The sequence below is a fragment of the Coptis chinensis genome, chromosome 4 (assembly GCF_015680905.1).
Source record: "Coptis chinensis isolate HL-2020 chromosome 4, ASM1568090v1, whole genome shotgun sequence".
Lineage (NCBI taxonomy): Eukaryota > Viridiplantae > Streptophyta > Magnoliopsida > Ranunculales > Ranunculaceae > Coptis > Coptis chinensis.
Window position 1 is genome coordinate 24,516,254 of NC_141459.1, and position 21,661 is coordinate 24,537,914.

General features: G+C 36.7%; 3 protein-coding genes across 4 annotated transcripts; 2 read left to right on the forward strand and 1 right to left on the reverse strand.

The window, feature by feature from the left end:
- The first annotated feature begins 755 nt into the window (after positions 1 to 755).
- LOC147502826 (lipase-like PAD4) lies at positions 756 to 5,498 on the forward strand. Its single transcript, XM_086607678.1, has 4 exons — positions 756 to 1,045; positions 1,140 to 1,464; positions 3,601 to 4,329; positions 4,529 to 5,498. Exons 1-4 carry the CDS (start codon positions 1,026 to 1,028, stop codon positions 5,336 to 5,338), a joined length of 1,884 nt encoding a protein of 627 aa, XP_086463804.1. The 5' UTR covers positions 756 to 1,025; the 3' UTR covers positions 5,339 to 5,498.
- A 321-nt stretch (positions 5,499 to 5,819) lies between these two features.
- SECA2 (Preprotein translocase SecA family protein) lies at positions 5,820 to 16,408 on the forward strand. The gene is given in 32 exon segments (XM_086607673.1): positions 5,820 to 6,226; positions 6,312 to 6,446; positions 6,519 to 6,588; positions 6,708 to 6,772; positions 6,866 to 6,986; positions 7,182 to 7,273; positions 7,887 to 7,952; positions 8,130 to 8,194; positions 8,273 to 8,360; positions 8,455 to 8,520; positions 8,679 to 8,794; positions 9,063 to 9,153; positions 9,632 to 9,715; positions 9,812 to 9,904; positions 10,048 to 10,143; positions 10,448 to 10,533; positions 10,697 to 10,775; positions 10,911 to 11,024; positions 11,186 to 11,281; positions 11,390 to 11,453; positions 11,565 to 11,732; positions 11,735 to 11,853; positions 12,100 to 12,155; positions 12,991 to 13,108; positions 13,191 to 13,271; positions 14,040 to 14,119; positions 14,570 to 14,624; positions 14,708 to 14,777; positions 15,492 to 15,681; positions 15,772 to 15,895; positions 16,012 to 16,086; positions 16,170 to 16,408. Coding segments are annotated over 32 exon segments (3,141 nt in total). The 5' UTR covers positions 5,820 to 6,073; the 3' UTR covers positions 16,335 to 16,408.
- Positions 16,409 to 17,214: 806 nt separating this feature from the next.
- Positions 17,215 to 19,879, reverse strand: LOC147502828 (amino-acid permease BAT1 homolog). Of its 2 annotated transcripts, none has more exons than XM_086607679.1 (7): positions 19,638 to 19,879; positions 19,350 to 19,529; positions 19,134 to 19,253; positions 18,791 to 18,982; positions 18,389 to 18,694; positions 18,069 to 18,251; positions 17,215 to 17,742 (listed from the first exon to the last, which is right to left on the reverse strand). In XM_086607679.1, exons 1-7 carry the CDS (start codon positions 19,746 to 19,748, stop codon positions 17,266 to 17,268), a joined length of 1,569 nt encoding a protein of 522 aa, XP_086463805.1. In that variant the 5' UTR covers positions 19,749 to 19,879; the 3' UTR covers positions 17,215 to 17,265. The 2 variants fall into 2 exon arrangements, with proteins under 2 accessions (XP_086463805.1, XP_086463806.1); XM_086607680.1 differs by having other exon boundaries at positions 18,791 to 18,933; positions 19,148 to 19,253; positions 19,638 to 19,868.
- Positions 19,880 to 21,661: the final 1,782 nt, after the last annotated feature.

Here is a 21,661-nt window from a genome sequence, read left to right on the forward strand (position 1 = left end):
CTTAATTATGTTGTTAGGTTGGATTTGCTTTATGTATGACTTATATACATATCATTAAATCAATTACAAAAAGTTATATATTATATTATGTTATAATTTATTCTCTATTGAAAACAAATTTAATGATTTTTTATACAATTTAGATAATTATAAGATAATACATAAATATATATTATAATACATAAATTATCACTCCTATTTTTGGGTTTTTCTGTAAAATAATCATGGATTCACTTTTCTTTTTATATTTGACCTATTTTACTCCAATTACAAAATACCCCATATGATATGTGGTAAACTATTATTATTAAACATCGTTTGTAGTGAAAATATTTAGTTCAAATAGAGATAATTGTGGTACTACTACATATATAATGTAAAAAATAAAAATATATCTTATCGAAAAAAAAAAAAAAAAAACCAAGTGAGGGGGCTTGGAAGGGCTAAATCTTGGTAGGACTATGCTTCCAAAACCTAGACCCTAGCTAGCCCCTAACAACATGCATGGGGGCGGCCATAAATCAAATCTGTGAGGGCCAACTTTTGAGGGTTTTGACGCGCATTTTTGAGGGCCGGGTCGGGCCGGGTTGAGGGTCGGAGGGCCAAATTATCACCCCTACTTTCAAGCGGATTTTCTTACCATTATTCATTTTTCTTAGAATTTATATTCCTATTAATTACGTGTTCCAAGGTCAACTACCTGTTGTTTTCACTTTAAATGTATTGTTCTAGAAACAATTAGCATAATATTCGCCATTGGTGTGTTTAAAAAACGCTCAATCCAAGTCATATCAACGCGGAATGCCAAGTCTATGAACTATGAACTTTTGTGTAATTGTCTTCATGTCAAGAAACCAATATATGAGACCTTATTGAACGCTTCCTTCTCTACATTGGTCATAAGTAAGCAATCACTCATTGGTCAGTCAACAACAAACCTTTTGTAACAGCCATTTCAGTTCCGAAGTTCATAGAAATTTCCCTTATCATACTTTTTGTTCGAGGTTGAAGAAACAATTGATCAAATGGAAACAGAAGCTTCAAAGTAAGTAAACATTTGACGATGACCACCGTCATAGTCTTGTTATATAATACAACTTTAGTAGTATCTAACTAGAATTTTCCATTTACCATGACAGGTTTGAGACCAGTGAGATATCGGCAGATTTTCTGGCTTCGACACCTTTGCTATTGGAGTCATGGAAGCTGTGTAATCTAACTTATAGTAATCCTACTGTACCTGGAAGTTTTGTTATTGATCAAGTTGGAGAAGTGGGATATGTTGGTTTCTCTGCTGTACAAAATGTCACAGAACTGAATTTGATTGGGAATCAACTGGTGCAAATTGATAGCGGGGTTTTCTTGAATTTAAAAGGCGATGATGAGGTCCCTCCTATGGTTCATGCAGGGTTCTTGCATCTATTCATTTCTGTTTACAGCAATAGTCCAGAATTCCAGAACAAGGTGCACAACACAACTCTTACATGTCTCTTTTTCTACTTTAATCTAGTAGTAGCTGGTTCTGTTAATACATGAGCCAGTTCAGAATACATTTGTCTTTGCTAACAAGTATTGCAATTTATTGAACTATACAAAAATGCGTCACTCGCGCGTTACAGGTGAAAGCGTGAAACCCAGGATATGGTTTGCTTAATTTGGCGGTTTTATCTGGTAAAAGTATTGGGATTGCTTTATTTACAGGTCACAGTTGCACTGGAGATGCTTTGGCTTATATTTGAGTATTTAAATCTGTAAATTGAGTCCGGTTCCTCTATAACCGGTACAGAGATGAATCTCTGTTATTGCACCGTTAGATCTGTGCCAAGATACACAACACACAGATATCGAGGTCGAGGTCTGTATTTCGAGGCAAATGTGACTCCTGTAAATTATACTTAAGTCCGCTCAACTTGAATGAGTTGAGTGAGTACTCCCGTACTTTTAAAATAGTCATGATATTTGATAAAACATAGGTGGTTAAAACTTAAATAGTTCGTAATGGTTAGGACCAAGTTTACTCATCACTCTTTACCAAAAAAACAAAGTTTACTCATCACTCTGCTCTGAACACTGTGCTCCTTCAGAGCAGAGAGTTAATTGGCAGTTTGGCACTGGTCCGTTTGAAGAACACACACAGTTCAACATATTATCAACATCATCTTTAACATAACGACAATATCATTAGTATTGTATACGTGGATGCGGGTTCACAGGATTTGGGATCTGGGATCTGGGATCAGACAATTTTTTTTTATGATTTGCACTGATTAGTCCAAATTCTCAATTGGGATGACGAGTGCTGGATGAGGTATGAACGCAGACACGCAGCCGTCTTTATTTAATTGTGTTCAGCCTTTATATATATATATATATAATTTATATTCTTATTGGTAAGGCCGTAAGGAATTGAGGAATTTTTGAAGCTAAAAAAAAAAGAAAAAATAATTGAGGAATAAATCCCTGGTCAAGTTTTTTAAGCACATGCTCTCAAGAGTCAAGACTCAAGACTCAAGAGCACTTAATTTGAAGAAGTCATTTTCTATTGTTTCTACTCACAATCAATCAATTCTATACACTAGTACTAAAGCACTGCATCTGCCTCGGTTGTTTCAGCAAAGCCTGAAAAACTACCATCGTTATCAAAGTTAAATTTGTTTCCCCCACAGTTGATGACTTTGATCATTGGGCTTCGAGTGTCGTTAAACTTTTATTTTAAAAGTTGAAACTTAAAACTGTGTGTTGACGTGTTTGTATTGTTTTCTGCATTAAGGTTTGATAGGGTGTGTTGCTCGGGTTGTTATATTCCTCAACCAAAAATTGAGATAATAAATGAAAACGTGTTTCAAGCTATGAACTTTATGAGAAGAGATATTACACTACTTCTCTATCACTCTATGCCAATTATTTTTCTTCCATTAGCTAAACTGCGAAAACTCTGTGACCATGACTTGATCAGTCTTAATTCATTGCTCTCAAAGATTGCTCAGATTCTCTGGTATCTGAGATAATAGTGACTGTTTGGCATATATAAACCTTTTTTCGCATGGCCTTATATTGCGTCGAGTGGGGGAGCAACGACATTAACTTTAGTACGGATAAGTAATGGTCAATTTAACTAGTCTCTACTCTTTAACACAAAGGGAATTGATTTGATAAGGGTGGCTTTCATCATACTGAATGACAATGGGAGGAGTCAGCTTTCAACTTTGTCAAGGCTTGCTAGTAAAGTATGGCTAAAATATTAAAACTCGCCTTTTATATAGGCGAGCTAACAATCAAATATAACTGCCAATAAGGTGGCCGAGGCATTGATTTCTTATAGGTTCACTGTTTTGAGATTGAACCAGGATAAATTGGTAGAATGTGATTGATTTGAAGAACTTCACTGCATAATAAATTGACGTACTGATCTGTAAATATGACTTGGTCGATTAGCTTAGAACAGCTTCTAATGAATTTGAGCATCACGACTTATTAAAAAAGACAATATATAGTTTAATGTGATGGAAATCACATGATCGGATGAACATAAAACCATGTTTCGTAGCTAGAAAACTAGTCTAGTGATTTTCCTAACTCTTGTTTCTTGTGCCTATGCAGATGTTGGGACTCATGGAGAAATGCAAAGCATTACTTTTCACAGGACACGGTATTGGAGGAGCAATTGCGACGCTGGCAGCTCTTTGGTTGAAGTCTCATTCTTCTAATCACTCTGTCATCTGCTTCACATTTGGTTCTCCTTTGCTTGGTAATGAATCTCTTGCTAAAGCTATTCTTAGAGAGAAATGGGGAGGCAATTTTTTCAATGTAGTTTCAAAACATGATATTGTTCCAAGGCTGCTCTTCTCTGAGTTCTCTCCTCTTACCTTTGTCACTGGACAACTCAATGGTCTACTTCAGCTTTGGGTCTTGGCAATGACATCCCAACAGTTGGGACACTTGGCTTCACAATTATCTGATAACATTGAAATGCATGCATTTCATCAACGTTTATCAGGTCATCTAGCAGCTACCGCAACAGCACAAGACAATACAATGAGGAGTCCATACAGTCCATTTGGCAATTATGTCTTTTGCTCTAATGAAGGAGCAATTTGTCTTGATAACATATCAGCTGTTGTGAAGATGTTACACTTGTTGTTTATAGATTCCACAGTGAATTCTAGCATTACTGATCATCTCAGTTACGGAGAAGTTGTAACGAGGGTCTCACATCAATTTTTAAAGAGGAGAGGCTTCACACAAGGAGTAAATATGTCTGATTCAAGCTCTGATATGGGAATCGCCTCAGCATTGGGTGCCTTAGGACTACCAAATCTGCCCCAGGTGGTAAGTAATCTGTACTTGGTTCAACTGCCTATAGCTCCTAGAGTGCGTAAAAGTGTACTTGGTTATTTTTAGGAGCATTTGGTCACAGCTGGAAAAAACCACCAAAAGCTAATTGAGGATTAGTTGAAGTACTTTTTTTGATTGACTAGCATGCGTGGTGGTTGGTTTCGCTAACATTTTTTTTTAAATGAATAAACAGCAGGACTTATTCACCCAGCAAGCTTGGGAATGCCTGAAGAAGGCAAGGCAGACGGGTTTTACACCAAACCGTAATAGTGTAGATCTTTCAAGAAAGCTTGGGAAGATAACACCTAATCGTGCCCAAATTGAGTGGTACAAGGCTTCTTGCGACGACTCTGACGATCAAATGGGTTACTATGACTCTTTCAAGCTAATTAGACCCTCTAAGAAAGATTCACATGTTAATATGAATCGGCATAAGCTTGGTAGTTTCTGGAATAATGTCATACGTATGGTGGAGAATAATGAGCTTCCTCATGATTTTCACAAGCGGCCAAAATGGGTCAATGCATCTCAGTTCTATAAACTTCTCGTCGAGCCTCTAGATATTGCAGATTATTACCGGTCTGGAATGCACAGGACCAAAGGTCATTATTTGAAACATGGGAGGGAGAGGCGATATGAGATCTTCGACAAGTGGTGGAGAGACCGGAAGGTTACCGATGAATATAAGAAAAGGACCAAGTACGCTGGTTTGACGCAGGATTCATGTTTTTGGGCAAGGGTGGAGGAAGCAAGTGAATGGGTGAAGAATGTTATGACTCTGAATGACCCTCAAAAGTTAGCACAGCTTTGGGAAAATATTAATCAGTTTGAACAGTATGCCATGAGATTAGTTGAACGTAAGGAGGTTTCTAAAGACGTTGTCGCCAAAAATTCAAGTTATAGTCTGTGGGTGGACGAGTTGAAGGAATTGAAGTCGCAGTTTATGCAAAGTCCTCCTAGATCAATGTTTCCTGGTCATTTTGGCGGAACTCTCCTTAATTAGATGAACTCAGCTATGAATGATTGTAGCGCCGCTGTATATGTACTTGTAACACCACATGAGTGTTCAATTATTCTGATGATGTCTAGTACTAGTAACTACTAATATGTATATCATTATGTTGTCTATATTTTGATTAATGAAGGTTCATATGCTTATTATAGATTCCAATAGATTAACACCACTAATTACCACGCATTCTTTTGGGAAAAAACCATTTGAAGTAGGGTGGAACTTGGGTCGGTTATCCAAATAGGCTAAAACCCAATTTTTGTTGGTCATAAACTAACATTTCATATCCCTGGTACGGAATTGTTCTTGTAAAATCAAATTTTGGATTGGGCTCGGATTAAAATATAAAATAACCAACTAACAGTCAAAATTTGACGTTGGTATTTTATAAATACCCATCATACCCTTACATATGTGAGGCACGTGTTGACTTTTTAGTCTATTTAGGAGTACCAACTACCAAGACCTAAAAGACCCCAAAAAAAATCACCTTCGTTTTGAATCACCTAAAAGATTTTACCTTCGTTTTGACTTGGGAAAATAATCACGTTCGTTTTGAAGGATTTGGAGGTGAATAGTCATAAACCCACCATAATATGATTTGCATAGGAATGCTCTTATATTATACGCGGCCATGCCGGGGACAGACTCGTCTTTTCGATTTTTATCAGTTTGTACTCAAAGTCTCAAACACTCGAGTTGTTGAGTTGAGAGCGAGAGAGAGAGATGTCTCTGGCTCCAGCTTTCTTAAACCCTGTTCTGACACCGACCCATTTCCCCTTCCTCAAACCTTACCCAACACTCTCTTCTTCTTGTTTTCGACTCTGTGCTTCTCTTAAACCCTTAACTACTTCTTCTTCTTCTTCTTTTTCTCTCAAGGTTTTCTCACTTCTTTATCCTTTTTTTTTTTTTTTTTTATTATTATTATTTTTTGAAATATTATTTCTTATTTATTATCTTGTAGGAAAGCTTGGGTGATGTGAAGAAGAACTGGTCTGAAATCACTAGTTTAAACTACTGGGTTGTTCGTGATTACAGACGACTTGTCGTCTCTGTTAATGCTGTTGAATATCATATTCAGAGTCTCTCAGATGAACAGGTTCCAATTCTTCACATTTTTTCTGTTTTTGTATTGTATTGTATTTGTCTGATTTCTGTGTGTTTATAATAGTTGGCAGCTAAAACTGATGAATTTCGACGTCGTCTTAGACAAGGAGAAACTCTTGCCCATATTCAAGCTGGTTAGGACTTATTTCACTCACCCAATACCTTTTTGCTAAAATTTGTTTTATTGTAAATTAGTAACTCTTTTGGTCAATGTATGTAGCTTTATGAGTTTTGCATTTTATTATTATAATAGAGGCATTTGCTGTTGTTCGGGAAGCAGCAAAAAGGACCCTTGGGATGAGGCATTTTGATGTCCAGGTACTCTTTTCTTTCAAGTTTCTGTTCAAGGTAGATTTTTTTTTTTTTTTTTTTTTTTTTTTTTTTTGTTGAATTTGGGGTGTTTAATGCAAGATTATTGGTGGGGCGGTGCTTCACGATGGGTCTATTGCGGAGATGAAGACGGGTGAAGGGAAAACTCTTGTTTCTACTTTAGCTGCTTATCTTAATGCATTGACGGGTATGGGCGTCCATGGTAAGTTTCCTCGACATCTCAGACTTATTTTGGCACTATTAAACCTATTTTGATATATATCTTCTGAACTTTGAGGATATTGTGATTTATTCCTGATGTTTTGATTGGTGTCTTACTTGATATAGTTCTTACTGCCACACTTTTCCAAATATTCCTGATATTATTCTGACCCTCCTTTGGGCCTTCTGATTATAGTGGTTACAGTCAATGATTACTTAGCTCAGCGTGATGCAGAGTGGATGGGTCGTGTTCATCGCTTCCTTGGCCTTTCAGTAGGTCTTATACAGGTAAGGTGTCTAATTCATTTTTATGCTGCCTTCTCATAAATGACTAAATTGGAACCCTAGTGATGGGATGAAACTCCACTAGACACTAGTCCACTGCAGATACCATCTCCAGTCAAATGAAATGAACTTTGTTTTTATGAAACATTTGGTGCAGGATTCACTTGCACAGTGAAATTTTTATTTTTTTATTCAACATTATTCACTGTCTCATAGGGTCGTTTTGAGTCAGGTCACTACATTTTGAAGAATAGGCAAATTGTCATCAGTGCATCAAAAAACCTAAAATCGTGACCAATCTCCAATTCTAAAAGTGACCAAATTCAAATTTAAAGAAAAATGTAGTGACCAAAAGAGTGATTCACTGGTGGTAATCACAAACTTCTGAACATGTAATAGCAAAACTCAAAATGATCCCTAAAAATTAGGATGAACCTTTTCTTTATCACGTAACATTGTATGTTGTTTATATTATTTTACTGCATTTCAATTGGCCTTTATATTACATATATCAGCATATGAAAATTCTGTTCAGTCTATTGGCATATCGGTATGCGGAGTAATTTTTTTTTTAATCTTATTTCCTTATTTCTTTCTTGTTTCTTTGCCGTTATAGAGGGGGATGACATCTGAGAAGAGGAGATTAAATTATAACTGTGACATTACGTACACTAACAATTCTGTAAGTCATTTGATTTGACCTTTTAAACTTGATAGGATTCTTCAATAGATATTGCATTTCTGGATTTCCCTCCTTCCTCTTCTAAAGATGAACTTAGTGGCTTGTCTTTTGTTGTTACAAGATACAGCTGACCTGGGAACATTGTTGGCCCTGTATTCTTTGTGGTTCTGTCTGCAGGAACTTGGTTTTGACTACCTCAGAGACAATCTTGCTGGAAATGGTGAACAACTTGTTATGAGATGGTACGTGTACAAGAGTCTAATGAAGTTCATTTGTTTGCATCTTTAGAGTACTTGACGAGCTTAGTACATGTAAAACAGGCCAATGCCATTTCACTTTGCAATAGTTGATGAAGTTGATTCAGTCCTTATCGATGAAGGAAGAAATCCCTTACTAATAAGTGGTGAGGTAATTTGTTGATGCATGGGTGAATTTTGTAACATCAAATGCCTTCAAGTTGTTAAGTTTTTAATCTGTTGTGAACTTCTATTATTTTCTCAAGGCAAATAAAGACGCTGCACGATATCCGGTTGCTGCAAAAGTAGCTGAGCTTCTTGTTCGAGGCCTTGTAAGTTTCAGACTGTTGCTCACTTATGCTTTCTTGATTTCTGTTGTTTAAGGACCATATACTGCTTTTTTTGGTTTGTCGCTCATTTATTTGGTAGGATTTGAATTTCTCTACTGTTATCATCTTATTGATGTATCCAACCATTTCATTCAATATAGCATTACAATGCGGAACTTAAAGATAATTCTGTGGAGTTGACTGAAGAAGGTATTGCACTTGCTGAGATGGCTCTTGAAACAAAAGATCTATGGGATGAAAATGATCCTTGGGCAAGGTGCATAATTTCATCTTGTAGCTATCTCTATTTTACTGATCTAACTCTTCTCTCTGTCTATCTTTGAAGTATTCTAAGGTGCGTAAGTTCAATCAAACTTAGCTCTTTTTGTGTCCACTATCCATAGGTTGATGAGTTGAACTGAAAAACCGGCTGGTTTCCAATTTCCAATTTTTGTTTGGATTGTTTCTGGTCCTACCTTATTAATAGCTTCTGCCGTGCTTTCTTTTACTTGAAATTTTCTTAGTAGCGCTGTTTGATTATGCAGATTTGTGATGAATGCCCTAAAGGCCAAAGAGTTCTATCGGCGTGATGTCCAATACATTGTTAGAAATGGGAAGGCTCTCATAATCAATGAGGTAATTCGTAGGCTTAATGTTGTAAGCAGTTGACTATATTGTTCTTTTCTATTATCTTGCTGTTAGTAGTTTTGCCCAGGTGGTATTATGCAAAAGACTGATAGCAGAACCTGAGTCAAAGTAGGGATTTTGTCATTTAACAAGTCATGGCACAATCTGAATGCAACTTGCGAGGTCTTAATCAAGGCACAACCAATCCCCTCAAACACTGTTCTAACACACACCTCACTTTTCAATTTTTTAGTAAAATACCAACTATCGAGCAAGGATATTGATGTTTCTGATTGAAAATTCTTCTTTGAGTGGATACTATCTTTAAGTGGCTGTAGCTTTCATTCTACAAGATGGATTAATTATCTTTTTTAAAAATTACAAATTAAATATATATATGTAAAATTTAAATTGTTCTAGAATATGCAGAGAGGGTAATGGAAGTTTCATTGTTTTTAAGGGATCAATGATCTCAAATGTTCTGTAGTTGACAGGTAGAATTGAAGAGAAAAGAAGATGGTCTGAGGGGATTCACCAGGCCGTAGAGGCTAAAGAAGGTCTGAAGATCCAGGTACATTCAGTTTAAATGTGGAGCTTTATGTTTGAATCTTGTTATCAACTTCATCTGATCTAATTGACATTATTATGATTACTTGGATCTTATTAGGCTGACTCAGTCGTTGTGGCGCAAATCACTTATCAATCTTTGTTTAAGCTCTATCCGAAGCTTTCAGGGATGACTGGAACTGCAAAAACTGAAGTAAATATTTCTGAAAATGGAAATCACATACTAGCTTTATGTTATTAGTTTTTTCTGTTTTTTAGTTGGTACAAGCAATTTAGTTTTAGTTTATGTATATATTATTTATATGTTTGTAAAAGAATCTTCATTTATAAAAACAGGAAAAGGAGTTCCTGAAAATGTTCCAGATGCCAGTCATTGAAGTGCCTACCAATCTACCAAACATCCGTGTAGATTTACCGATTCAAGCTTTTGCGGTAAACCTCTCAATCCCGGAGTCTATCTTTTGATGATACCACTTTTTACCTTTTGGCCGTTTGGGTGTGTTTGATTGTTTGCTGGAAAACTTATTTTCCTGAAAGTTACATTTTCTAGCAGGGATTACCCATTAATCAGCCACAAGGATGTGCGGGATTACTGGAAAATATTGCTGGAAAGTCTGTTGTTTTAAAAAAAAACATTTGATAAGCTGACTCGCTTAAAATTGCTTTCAGCATTCAATCAAACACACTTTAATATGTAACTGTCTAGCATACACTCTTCCAATGTTTTTTCTCTTAGACTGCACGTGGAAAATGGGAGAATGTACGCGAAGAAGTTGTATACATGTTTGGACAAGGCAGACCTGTTTTGGTGGGGACCACAAGGTATATATTCGTGTTTGTCAGCGTGATTATCAACGTACTTAATATATTAGTTTTTGCAATCTACTTCATTATTTTGTTCCAATTGGTTATTTCTTTTATGTTTCCTCTTTTTGCCTCGTAAAAAAGGATTTGATTACCAGAAGTTATCATCATTTAATTGCAGTGTCGAGAATTCTGAATATCTTTCTGATTTGCTTAAGGAACGGAATATCCCCCACAATGTCCTAAACGCCCGCCCCAAGGTATTTAAGATTTTATATGTTATTGCTTTCTTGTTTAAATTTGTGTTTTTTTCTGGAAAAATCCGTTGATTTGATTACATGTGGATCTTCTTATAGTTTCTGTTGTCTTTCTACTTTTGTGCCTTCATTCTGTAGTATGCTGCTAGGGAGGCGGAAATAATCGCTCAAGCTGGTCGTAAATTTGCGATTACAATCTCTACCAACATGGCTGGTAGAGGTACTGACATAATCCTAGGTGGAAATCCAAAAGTATGTGCATTGTCCAGTTTTTTTATACCTAGAATTAGTGAATGGTTAGATATTGTATGTTCTACTTGTGTGGATTCAAACCTTTCCTACGGCTATTACTGTGAGAAATATAATCTCCAAAATCTGTCCATGTTTTGTTTTTGCTGACTGAATATTTTAAGATGCTGGCGAAAGAAGTGATGGAGGATAGCTTACTATCATTTTTGACACAAGAGTCTCCAAACTTTGAAATTGATGGTGAGCCGATTTCACAAAAGGTGATTTCTTGAAGGTCCTGTGTGCTGTTTACTGCTTTGGTATTGGCTAATGAGTTCATGTCATGAATCCTTAAAGCAGCGATTTATTAGTGTCATACTCTGATTTAGGGTTTGACAAAAATAAAGATTGGACCAGCATCATTAGCTTTGTTAGCCAAGACTGCACTTATGGGTTAGTAGTTGATGCTTGTGGTTTTCGTATATCACATTCAGAATACATCAATTTCTTTGAACTTATTCTAGAGGTAATGGATTCCTGCATTTCAATTATATTTTTATACAGCCAAATATGTTAGAAAAAGTGAGGGAAAGAGGTGGACATATCAGGAGGCGACATCTATGATCTCAGAGTCGATACAAACGAGTCAGTCAACAAGTATGCAAGAACTTCAAAAACTCCTCTCTGAGGAATCTGAAATGTATCCTCTCGGTCCTACAATAGCATATGCCTATCTTTCAGTTTGAAGGATTGTGAATCACATTGTTTCAACGAAGGCTCTGATGTGAAAAGACTGGGTGGGCTTCATGTGATCGGGACATCCTTATATGAGTCCAGGAGAATAGATAACCAGGTGAGGCTATGCTAGAGCAATATATGAATATGTCAGATTTTATCTGATATCTTAGCTACTATTATTTCCTTGTAAAGCTGTCATTTTTTTTTGCCTGATATCGTCTAATAAGGACTTTTTTTGTACAAAGCTCTGATTCCTGACCACCTTGATCCTCTAAAATCCAGGGTCTATGTCATCTATTATATATATATATTTTTCCCCCTCATTTGAACCATTTTTCTAAAACTATTGGTTATATTGTAGCTTCGTGGAAGAGCAGGCAGACAAGGTGACCCTGGATCAACACGGTTTATGGTCAGGTATTGTAACTTTTTTGGGGTTGTAGTAGTGTTGAGATCCCTGTTTGGATGCTTTTGGTTGTTTTTATATTTTCCTTGTAATAGGGTATCTCACAGACTCACATCATCATTTGACGTTGTATGCTAATAATATATATCTATGTTACCATTCAAAAAAGAAGAAGGAAAAAGAATTTTGTATTGTGTGGGAAGGAGTTAACTAGTAATTGCGATCGTCATCTTCATGAAAAAATTATAGGGGTTTGTCTTTTTGTGATGAACTTCTTATAGAAGCTTAGCTTTTTTGTTAGACAAGCAATAAACATTTGCAACCATTCAGATTGTTTAATGAGCATAAATTTACAACAAATGGTCTTTCCCCTTTCGGCGATGCATTGTATAATGATTGCCATTGCATAGGAGAAACAGGAAGTCTTTAAGAGCACTTTATTCTCCTTTCCTTTCTAATCGTGTTTGTAGAGCTTCCCATTCCTGTAAATAAGTGGCTTGGAGATTGTCTCGTTGTGTGTTGAGGCATTGTCTTTCCCACCTTGGCGTGGTTACTATTTACTAGCGGATATGGCTGTAGCTGTACAAAAATTTACTGCTTGCTTCTACATATTTTTTTTACAGAGTAATTCCTTCTTTTGCGTGTCTGGATGCACTAAATGAGGGTAATAAGAAGTCTGTAACATATTCTCAGAGTATGCTCAAACATTTTAGAAGCTAACTTTCCAAGTGCTCAGCCCATTTATGGTTATATGCTTATTTATCCCCATTTCACTATAAATTGTACATACATTTCTGCATATCCGAAGTGTATCTTAACTGGATTATGTTGCGGTATATGAAAAAGTTTGCAGGATGAAATGTTTCAAAAGTTCAATTTTGATACTGAGTGGGCTGTAAGACTTATATCAAAAATCACAAATAACGAGGATATACCAATCGAAGGTGGTGCCATTGTAAAACAGGTACAGGGCATACAGACGTGTCCTTTTCCAAATTTTTACTTGAAAATGCTGACACTGACGATTCAATGCCAATTATGTTTAGCTTCTGGGACTGCAAGTAAATGCTGAGAAGTACTTTTTTGGCATAAGAAAGAGCCTTGTTGAGTTTGATGAAGTGCTGGAGGTAGGTATAAGAAAGAGATTATTAGTGCGTATCTGTTATTGCATCCATCCCCCTCTTCCTTCTTTCTCTCTCTGTGTAACTTGCCATTTACTCTACAAGCTTGAACACTATGCATATAGAGGAGATGCAGCGAAATAATATATGGTGGGACAAACCTAGAAGTGGGGTGGAATAATCTCAAAACTCTATGGCCCTTCCTCCCCCTGCCCATAGGCATGTCAATATTATTTGATGAAATAGTACATGCTCGTGGGTAGAGCTTTTCTCTTGTCTGGACCATCTCCTTACTGTTGAGACCAGTCCCAAAAGATTAGCTCATTATGAGTTCTTTATTCCCAATTTGTGAATCTAGTTTTGTTTACATTGGAGTTGTTCATACTGTTAGAGTTCTTTTTATTCATGGGACTTTTCCTGAGGGTGTCGAAAGACTGGAGGGCCAGCCGAGATGGTCCTGTCATGGGGAAATGTCGGGTCCAGGTACCCCGACATGCTCATGGGGAGAGTTTATTTCTTGTCTGGACCATCTTGGTCTGGGCCTCCGGACACCCTCGGCTAAGGTTCGATATTGAAAATGAACTCTAACACGTACTTTTGATACAACTCCCATCCGATATTCATATTTAAACATAACACTGACTACTATCTATTAACACTTGAGTGTTATAATTAAGGATGCACATCTAAAACCTCTCACCAGTGTCGGATCTATTTGTAAGTCTTAACATGTTTAGGTTGATTCTGTATTAAAGCCATGTTTCCTTTCACTAGGTGCAAAGGAAGCACATTTACAACCTTAGACAATCTATACTAACTGGTGATTCTGAAAGTTGTTCTGCGCACATATCCAAGTGAGTTCATCCCTTTATGCCCTCAAAATTTGATTTCGTAGTTTCTTATATGATATACTTTGCTAGTCTGTTTGTGTTATAACTAATACCAACAAGTAAAAAGTTAATGGTTAAATGAACTCCACTTAAAGTGACTCCAAAGTTACTCCACCACTAAATACAATGAATTAGAAGCTGATTTTTGGTGAAGATGTTCTCCACACAATAGAGATCATCCTCACAAAAAATCAGTTTATTTGAAGATGTACAACCTCGTAAAAAATCATTTAGAATGTTATGAAATTATCCAATGGCTCAGATTTTTTAAATTTCATAACAACTTTTGACAAGGTTAAATATATTCAAGTGAGCTGATTTTTTGTGGGGGTGTTCTCCATCATGTGATGTATATCTCCACAAAAAAATAGCCCTCTTCGTTTGAAATACACTGATGAAGGAAGTCTGTTGCAGATATATGCAAGCAGTTGTTGATGAAATCGTCTTTGGAAATGTGAATCCTGTGATGGTACTTGATTTTCGTCCTACAATTCAGTATGCTTCTCAATATTTGTTATGTTTCTACTCATAAGCCTCTCATTTGTTCTTTAGCATCCAAGGACCTGGAGTTTGGGCAAGCTTTTGCACGAGTTTATTGGCATTGCAGGAAAAGTTTTGGCTGGTGAGTTGAGTCCCATGTCATTTGTTCATCCCCTAATCCCCTATATATAGAGAGAAAAAATGTGGGGGTTGATGAACAGTGAATTTGTGTACGTCACAGGGGCAAAATTGCAATTTTACAGTTTATTTTGTTTTTATTTTTTGTCTTTTTGAGGGCAAAAATTGTAATTTCGTTATTTTAAAATTTGGTTTCTGTTAAATATGTCGGCGTGGTGGGGTCCTGTGTTGGAAAAAGGTTTGCATATGAGGGTAAAATAATAATTTCACTTCAATTGTAATTTGAAAAAAAAAAGAAAAGTGGTGGGGCTCAACCACGTTGAGATTGTTCCAAGTGGCATGAGGCTAATATATATATATACTATTTTTCTTTCTTTTTTTAAAACAATTTACAATAAAAGTGAATTTATTACTTTACCCCCATGTACAAACCTTTTTCCCAACATTGGAACCCACCACGCAGATGTGTTTGACTGAAAACAAATTTTGAAATTGTGCAATTATGATTTTGCCCCTCAAAAAGACAAAAAAAAAAGCAACTGTAAAATTATGAAAATGCCCCTGGGGCGGACGTAGAATTTACTGTTCACTCGACCCCATATTTTTCTATAATAGTAATAATATACATTTGTTCTACTGTCTATTATCTGCTTATAATATTAGAGATGTATCTAACTCACATGCTCTAGATAGCCCTCCTGAAGCAAAAATTCTTCAGAATCATTTTCAGGCGTTACTGAAGAATCTTTATTGCTAGCACTTGGAAAACAAAACAAATTACAGTCCATAGATATTGATAACTCTTGCCTTCCAAGCTTGCCCACACCTCCAAATGCCTTCAGAGGAATCCGTAGGAAGAGCTCGTCTTTGAAACGCTGGCTTGTCATTTGCACTGATGAATCGACCAAGTGAGTAAAGTTTTGCGTTGTATTTTTGTTTTGGCTGGTTTTTATCCTGATCTTATAAGCTTCATATGGATTCTCTTTTGCAAAATATAGGAAGGGAAGGTATCAAGGAACCACTAATCTACTACGCAAGTACCTTGGTGATTTTCTAATTGCTTCTTATTTAGATGTGATCGAAGAATCTGGCTTTGATGATGCGTATATCAAGGAAATAGAGGTATTTAAGACCTGTTTCTCATTATGTTCCTATGCTCCTGATAGGTTTACTGTGTTTACTCTAACAAATTTGTCAGTGATCTTATTTGTAACTGCTTATGTTTTCATTCATTACAGAGAGCAGTTCTTGTAAAGACTCTTGATTGTTTCTGGAGGGACCATCTGATAAACATGAACAGGCTCAGTTCAGCGGTATAGTTTGAATTGATTGTTTATTTCCTTACATACGCTATCCCAGGTTCCCAGGTGCGATTAAAGTTTATATTTACGTGCAGGTAAATGTGAGGAGTTTTGGTTACAGGAACCCCCTAGAAGAATACAAGATAGATGGGTGTAGGTTTTTCATCTCGATGCTCAGTGCTACGCGTAGGTTGACAGTGGAATCTCTGTTACGGTATTGGTCCTCTCCAATGGAGTCTGAAGAATTATTTGTATTGTAGAAACAATTTTCCTGTTTACCTCTGTAAACTGTTTTATTTATATGTTCAATTGATTTGTTTCTGTTGTGCATTCATATTATCTGGCTGAAAAACTTGCAAAGTTCCCTTAGCCAGTTTATTTCATGGCCTATTTAGTTGGAACTTGTCAAAGGAGATAACTGCAGGAAATCGTAAATGGTGCTCCAGGTAAGACATGAATGCACAAAATTGATGGTCTTTTCTTTATGGGTTGTTTTTTACCTGCCCCCCATTTGAAAATGGAATCCCCCCTCCCCCAAAAAAAACTAACTCACCGTCATAGTCAACTTTTATTGACCGTTATCTTGTGGTCGAGGCAGTGGTCAGGCAAATTACCAAAATGACATTAGTTTTGCAATACCCAATTTAAATTGGAAATACACATGACACGTGTCAAAATCTAATTATTCACATCCAACGGCTCACATCACTTATTGATAATTAAGCCCTACACGTTGAGTTCATTAATAGAGATCATTCAATTGTAATTGTGATGGGGGGGTGGCATCTCTAATTTCTAACTTAGATTTATTTTAATTGTCTTTTCTTGCTATTAATACCCCTCTTGTTGCCATGTGTTTAATGTATTAAATGTTTGTGTCCGTTAGATTAGATAGGACGAGATGTCAACAATGTGTCTTTTCTTTCTCAAACATGAAAATGGGTCTTGAATTGTAAAGTCAAATGTTATTTTGGTAGTATACAACGGCAAGGATATTCAAGACATTCACTACCTTGGCCACAGAGATAATGGTCAAAATGCGTTGACTGAGACGACAAGTGAGTCTGGGACTCAGGGTAAGTCTAATTCTCCTAAATTTGGAAGGCAAGTCTAATTCCGTTTTCAAATGGAAGGTGTATGTAAAAAAAACCCTTTCTTTATTATAGAGGGAAAAAAAAAAGTTTCTCTCTTCTACATGTCAATGTTCCTGACTGGTCCCTTGAACCAATGTCTTGCATCCAAAAACCACCACAACAGTATCAGTGACAAACCTATTCCTAGAGCAACAGGTGCATAATTAAAAGTATCCCATTTGAGAGGGTAAAGAGTTGGCAAAAGGAACACGGAACATGTGTAACATATCCATAAAAAGGCTACCAAACAGATTGGTTTTCTAGCTCTACCCAGATAAAATGGCCCTGGTTTGAAATTCTTCTCATCCATTACCATCCTTGCAAAGATTGGCACTGAATAGCCACCAACCCATCCCACTGTAGCTATAGAAGTGATTGCAGTGAAGGCTACATTCAATTTCAAAATGGGTAACCCAAGTACTATGCAGAGGGCTGCACACAACCACACCGCATTTGTTGGTACCTTATGTTTTGGGTGTACTTTCCTCCAGATATGTGAGTATGGAATTCCTTTATCCCTTGACAGAGCATACACCTACAACCAAACAAAGTTCTACACTTAACTTTTAAGCACCACAGATCATGCAGTTCAAAGCAATGAAGCATTTGAGGACTGTATTAAAACTCAAATATTGAATATAAATGTGTTTTCGTGTCTTTTGATTTCGCAAGTTAGTGCAGTGAAACATGCAATGCGTTCCCGGAAGGAAATGTCTGACAACAAACATTTGGGATGAAGTGGAGGAATTTTACGTTATGATTTTGTTGTTTATTTGGTATATAACTGTGATTTTGCATCTAGTGATTCATGGTATGTTGGAATGTAGATAACATGAGAAAGCTGGAGGGTTAATTTCTTACAACTCTAGCTGCACTGGTGGTGACCGAGAGCCCGCAAAAGAAGAAAGATCCCCATATGATGAATAGGAAAACTATGGCTCCACTGGAGTTCTGAAACCTTCCATGGAAAGCATCATACATTATCTGTGCAGGCACAAGTGCACCAGCTGTCTCATTGGTTACATCATATAAATAGGCTGGATCCTGCGTTTGTTCACCAGATTATCATTAACTCATTAAGCATACTGCTGCTATCTACCGCGCAAGAGTTTTAGAGAAGGGAGTGTCAATATAAACCTAAAACCTAACACCCAAACGATCCCTGGTTTATGAAAAACTACCTTGATGCTGAAAGTAAGAGCTAGTATGTATCCCCATCCGAACAACGATGCCATGGCTATAGTAGAAAGAATTGCTATGGGACCGATCCTATCTGCACCTTTAGTTTCCTCTGTTAGATGTGCCGCAGTGTCGTAGCCATACAAAGAGAAATGACTATAAAGAACAGACAGAATGACTGCATATGGTATACTACTTATTCCAGTTGACTTTTGGGAGAGTTCAACATGAGTGAAAACATAGGAAGCAGGTTGAGTTGAATTTGCCACCAAAGGAAGCATTATAATTATAACTGAACCTCCAATTACCTATACAACATAGCACGAAAGATAAATAGATGAAAGAAAAACCTGATTTGAGAAGAAAGGTGTTTGCATAAATTTTGAATGAAGTCTAAGTTTTACCTGCCACCATACTGATATGATGTCAATGAAGGCAATAACTTGTAAAGCAAAGGTATTCAGTCCTGCCCATATGATGGTAAGGAGAACGTACATACAAAAGAATACCCAGCGAGGAGCGAGATAGCCTCCATCTTTGTTTGTACCTGTACACAAGAGAATTATCATCTGCATCATCTGTGCTCCAGAGTAAGCCTACAACCGAGCAGACGGAACCAGGTTGGTTAATGGATACAAATATTGGTGTTCTTTTTATGGTGGTCATAAGATGGTGGTATCGTTGGATCTGTGTCTCTATGATAAACAGGTAAGAGCGAGAAACCAGGAATAGGAAGAAGGTTAGTACCTGGGTACCTATACCTGCAATTACGCCAATGGTTTCCAACCAAGCACAACACCAAGATGCGAAAGGACCCCATCTGGGACCTGCTAAATGTGCAGCCCAAAAGTAGAGAGAGCCAGTAGTCTGTTTTGATGCGCGCAATACCAAACTTAAAGGGGCAAGAAAAAGGAATACGTAAACTATAACTTATGACAATTATTGAATGATAAGGAAACAGACCGGAAAAGAGGAGCATATCTCAGCCATGGCAATCCCAACAAAGCAAGTGAAGAAGGTAACAACCAACCATCCCCATATGAGGCTTGCTGGCCCTGCATAAAGCAAACTCGATCCATACAGAGGTGTACCTGGGAATATTGCCATCACTGAGAATGTAATTGCAAGTGTCTTGAACATAGTCTGCATGCATGAGCCAACATGTTAATTAGACACCAACTAACTTTCTTCCAATTTTGGACAAGAAAAGGCTCAAGTAACAAAAGTAGGACATTGAAGTCAGATGCAAACCATTTCTCGTCTGAGTTCCTGCTTGTAGCCGAGCTCATTGAGACGCTTCTCTCCTGGATCCATTTCAAAAGCTTGTTTGTGTCCATTAAGGTGTGTCTCCCTGGACTCCATTGCTGCAATTGCTTGCTTTCAGAGTTGTATGGTTAGCAACGATATTTTGTTATTTCAAGCGCTTGGATGATGAAAGAGTGGGATTTTTAGTTTAAAGTGAAGGTTCAAGTCCAATAAAAAGGACTTTCTTGGTTTCTTTTAAATGACTCTTTGCAGGAAATCCTTATAACTTGGAAAAGAAATGGTGGAAATTCATTTAGTCCAAGTAATAATATATTAGTGATAAGTTTGAATTAGTTTCTTGGCTAGCCCCGCCTAGCCGTCATAAAAGAACGTGATATACACAGAACCAAGAAAAACAAGAATATATATATTTGTCTTAACTAGTAAAAAGTTGTGCTCTCAACCAAATTCAGTTGAACTAAGAGTTCACCACCTTGAATTCGATTTGATATGATACTGCATATTAAAGTTCAATAGCTATATAGATAATCTAAAAGAATAGTGGAGCTCATCAGTTGTTCCTTGGTCTACATTGTTTGAATTAAATTTGTATAGTGACTAGCTTCAAGTGATTATAGACTGAAAGACTCACTGTTGTTGTGAAAAATGGACTGGAGATAGACAGATGGTCATAAGTGAGATCATCAGAGAAAGTCAGGAATCAGTCAAACGATAGTGTGCACACAATCAGAGTATACTCTCGAGATTCTTATGGTTTGATCCTTGACGAAGTATATTGAAATTCAAGTGTTCGCAAAGTCCACTGAAGGGTGGTGACTTTTGAATCACAACGATATGTACAAACTACAAACAATTATGCATACATAGCTTTTACTCCTTTTAGGCAAAGTACAAAATTAATGCCCATAAAAGTCATCAACTAGCCGAGACCTATTCGGCTGCAAATAAAATGGTACGTAGGCCCATAAATAAACGGAATGGGTCAACGGAGTTCCCTTGTTCTTAGATAGGATGCTGAACGATTCCAAAAAGAAAATATAAGAAAGTATTGGAAAAACATCAAAAACTGAAGTGTGGTTAGAAAATAAATTTGCCAAGCAAGCTGTTTTTAGTTTGTCCCTTTCATGAATTCCCATAAATTTGACCTGTGAGTATGGAGATACTGTACAATAATTTGGATGTGTCTAAATTAAATTCAAGTTCTAATCTCTAATAGCATCTTTAATGGTGAGACCCTGAAAAATATATGTGGTCTCACTACTAAAGATTGTTTTTATCAAATTTTCAAAAATTTTGTGTTTGGTATTTAAGAAGTCTCACCATTAGAGATGCTCAAATACACTGCCACATATATGGGCTTTTGGGACATACATTGACCATGGTTACAGCCATATTCAAGTCATAAAGTATGTTTCTTGGGTTGGACTTTGGTATGGTTGGGGATGTCTGCAGTAGTGTAGGCCCGCATTTCTGATGCTTTTTTTCTTCTTTCTTTTTCCTAGTTAATCTATATCTACACAAAAATGTTTTTGTAGCAGTCAATTGCACATTTGCACAGGTGTGTGATTTTGCTTGCTATAAATTTTCAATCCGGTGTTCATTATTCCAAACGGAAACCGGAAAAAACAGTTTAGAGTTGACATATTGATAATTTCAAAAAAATTAAAATTTAAAATATAACATTAATCGAACTATTATAAATTTCAGTTTTTAAATTTATCGATAATTTTGAAATCCCAAACCATGCATCAATCACAAATTCACACATACATTCATTAGGGATTTCTTGTGACAAAATGCACTTTAGATGATCAACTCAACTAACATGGCTGGCAATTTAGCAAAACAATTTCGTGGACTTGGTCTTATGTTGCATACTTAGCATGTAACGGATTAAATTTACCAAAAAAATATGTAAGGGATTAAAATCATTAAGGCTCCGCTTGTTTCACTCGGATTCCCGGTGCTTGATAACTCATGTGTAAAGGGAGGACCACCGGAAACTTTTT

Bases quoted from the DNA above. Each gene is read 5' to 3' on its own strand.
- LOC147502826 (XM_086607678.1), top strand. From the start codon at position 1,026: ATGGAAACAGAAGCTTCAAA. The intron at 1,465-3,600 runs GTGCACAACACA...GTGCCTATGCAG, and splicing joins GTCCAGAATTCCAGAACAAG to ATGTTGGGACTCATGGAGAA. The intron at 4,330-4,528 runs GTAAGTAATCTG...ATGAATAAACAG, and splicing joins TACCAAATCTGCCCCAGGTG to CAGGACTTATTCACCCAGCA.
- LOC147502828 (XM_086607679.1), bottom strand. From the start codon at position 19,748: ATGGAGTCCAGGGAGACACACCTTAATGGACACAAACAAGCTTTTGAA. The intron at 19,530-19,637 runs GTTTGCATCTGA...TCATGCATGCAG, and splicing joins AGGAACTCAGACGAGAAATG to ACTATGTTCAAGACACTTGC. The intron at 17,743-18,068 runs GTAAGAAATTAA...GTTTGGTTGTAG, and splicing joins CCACCAGTGCAGCTAGAGTT to GTGTATGCTCTGTCAAGGGA.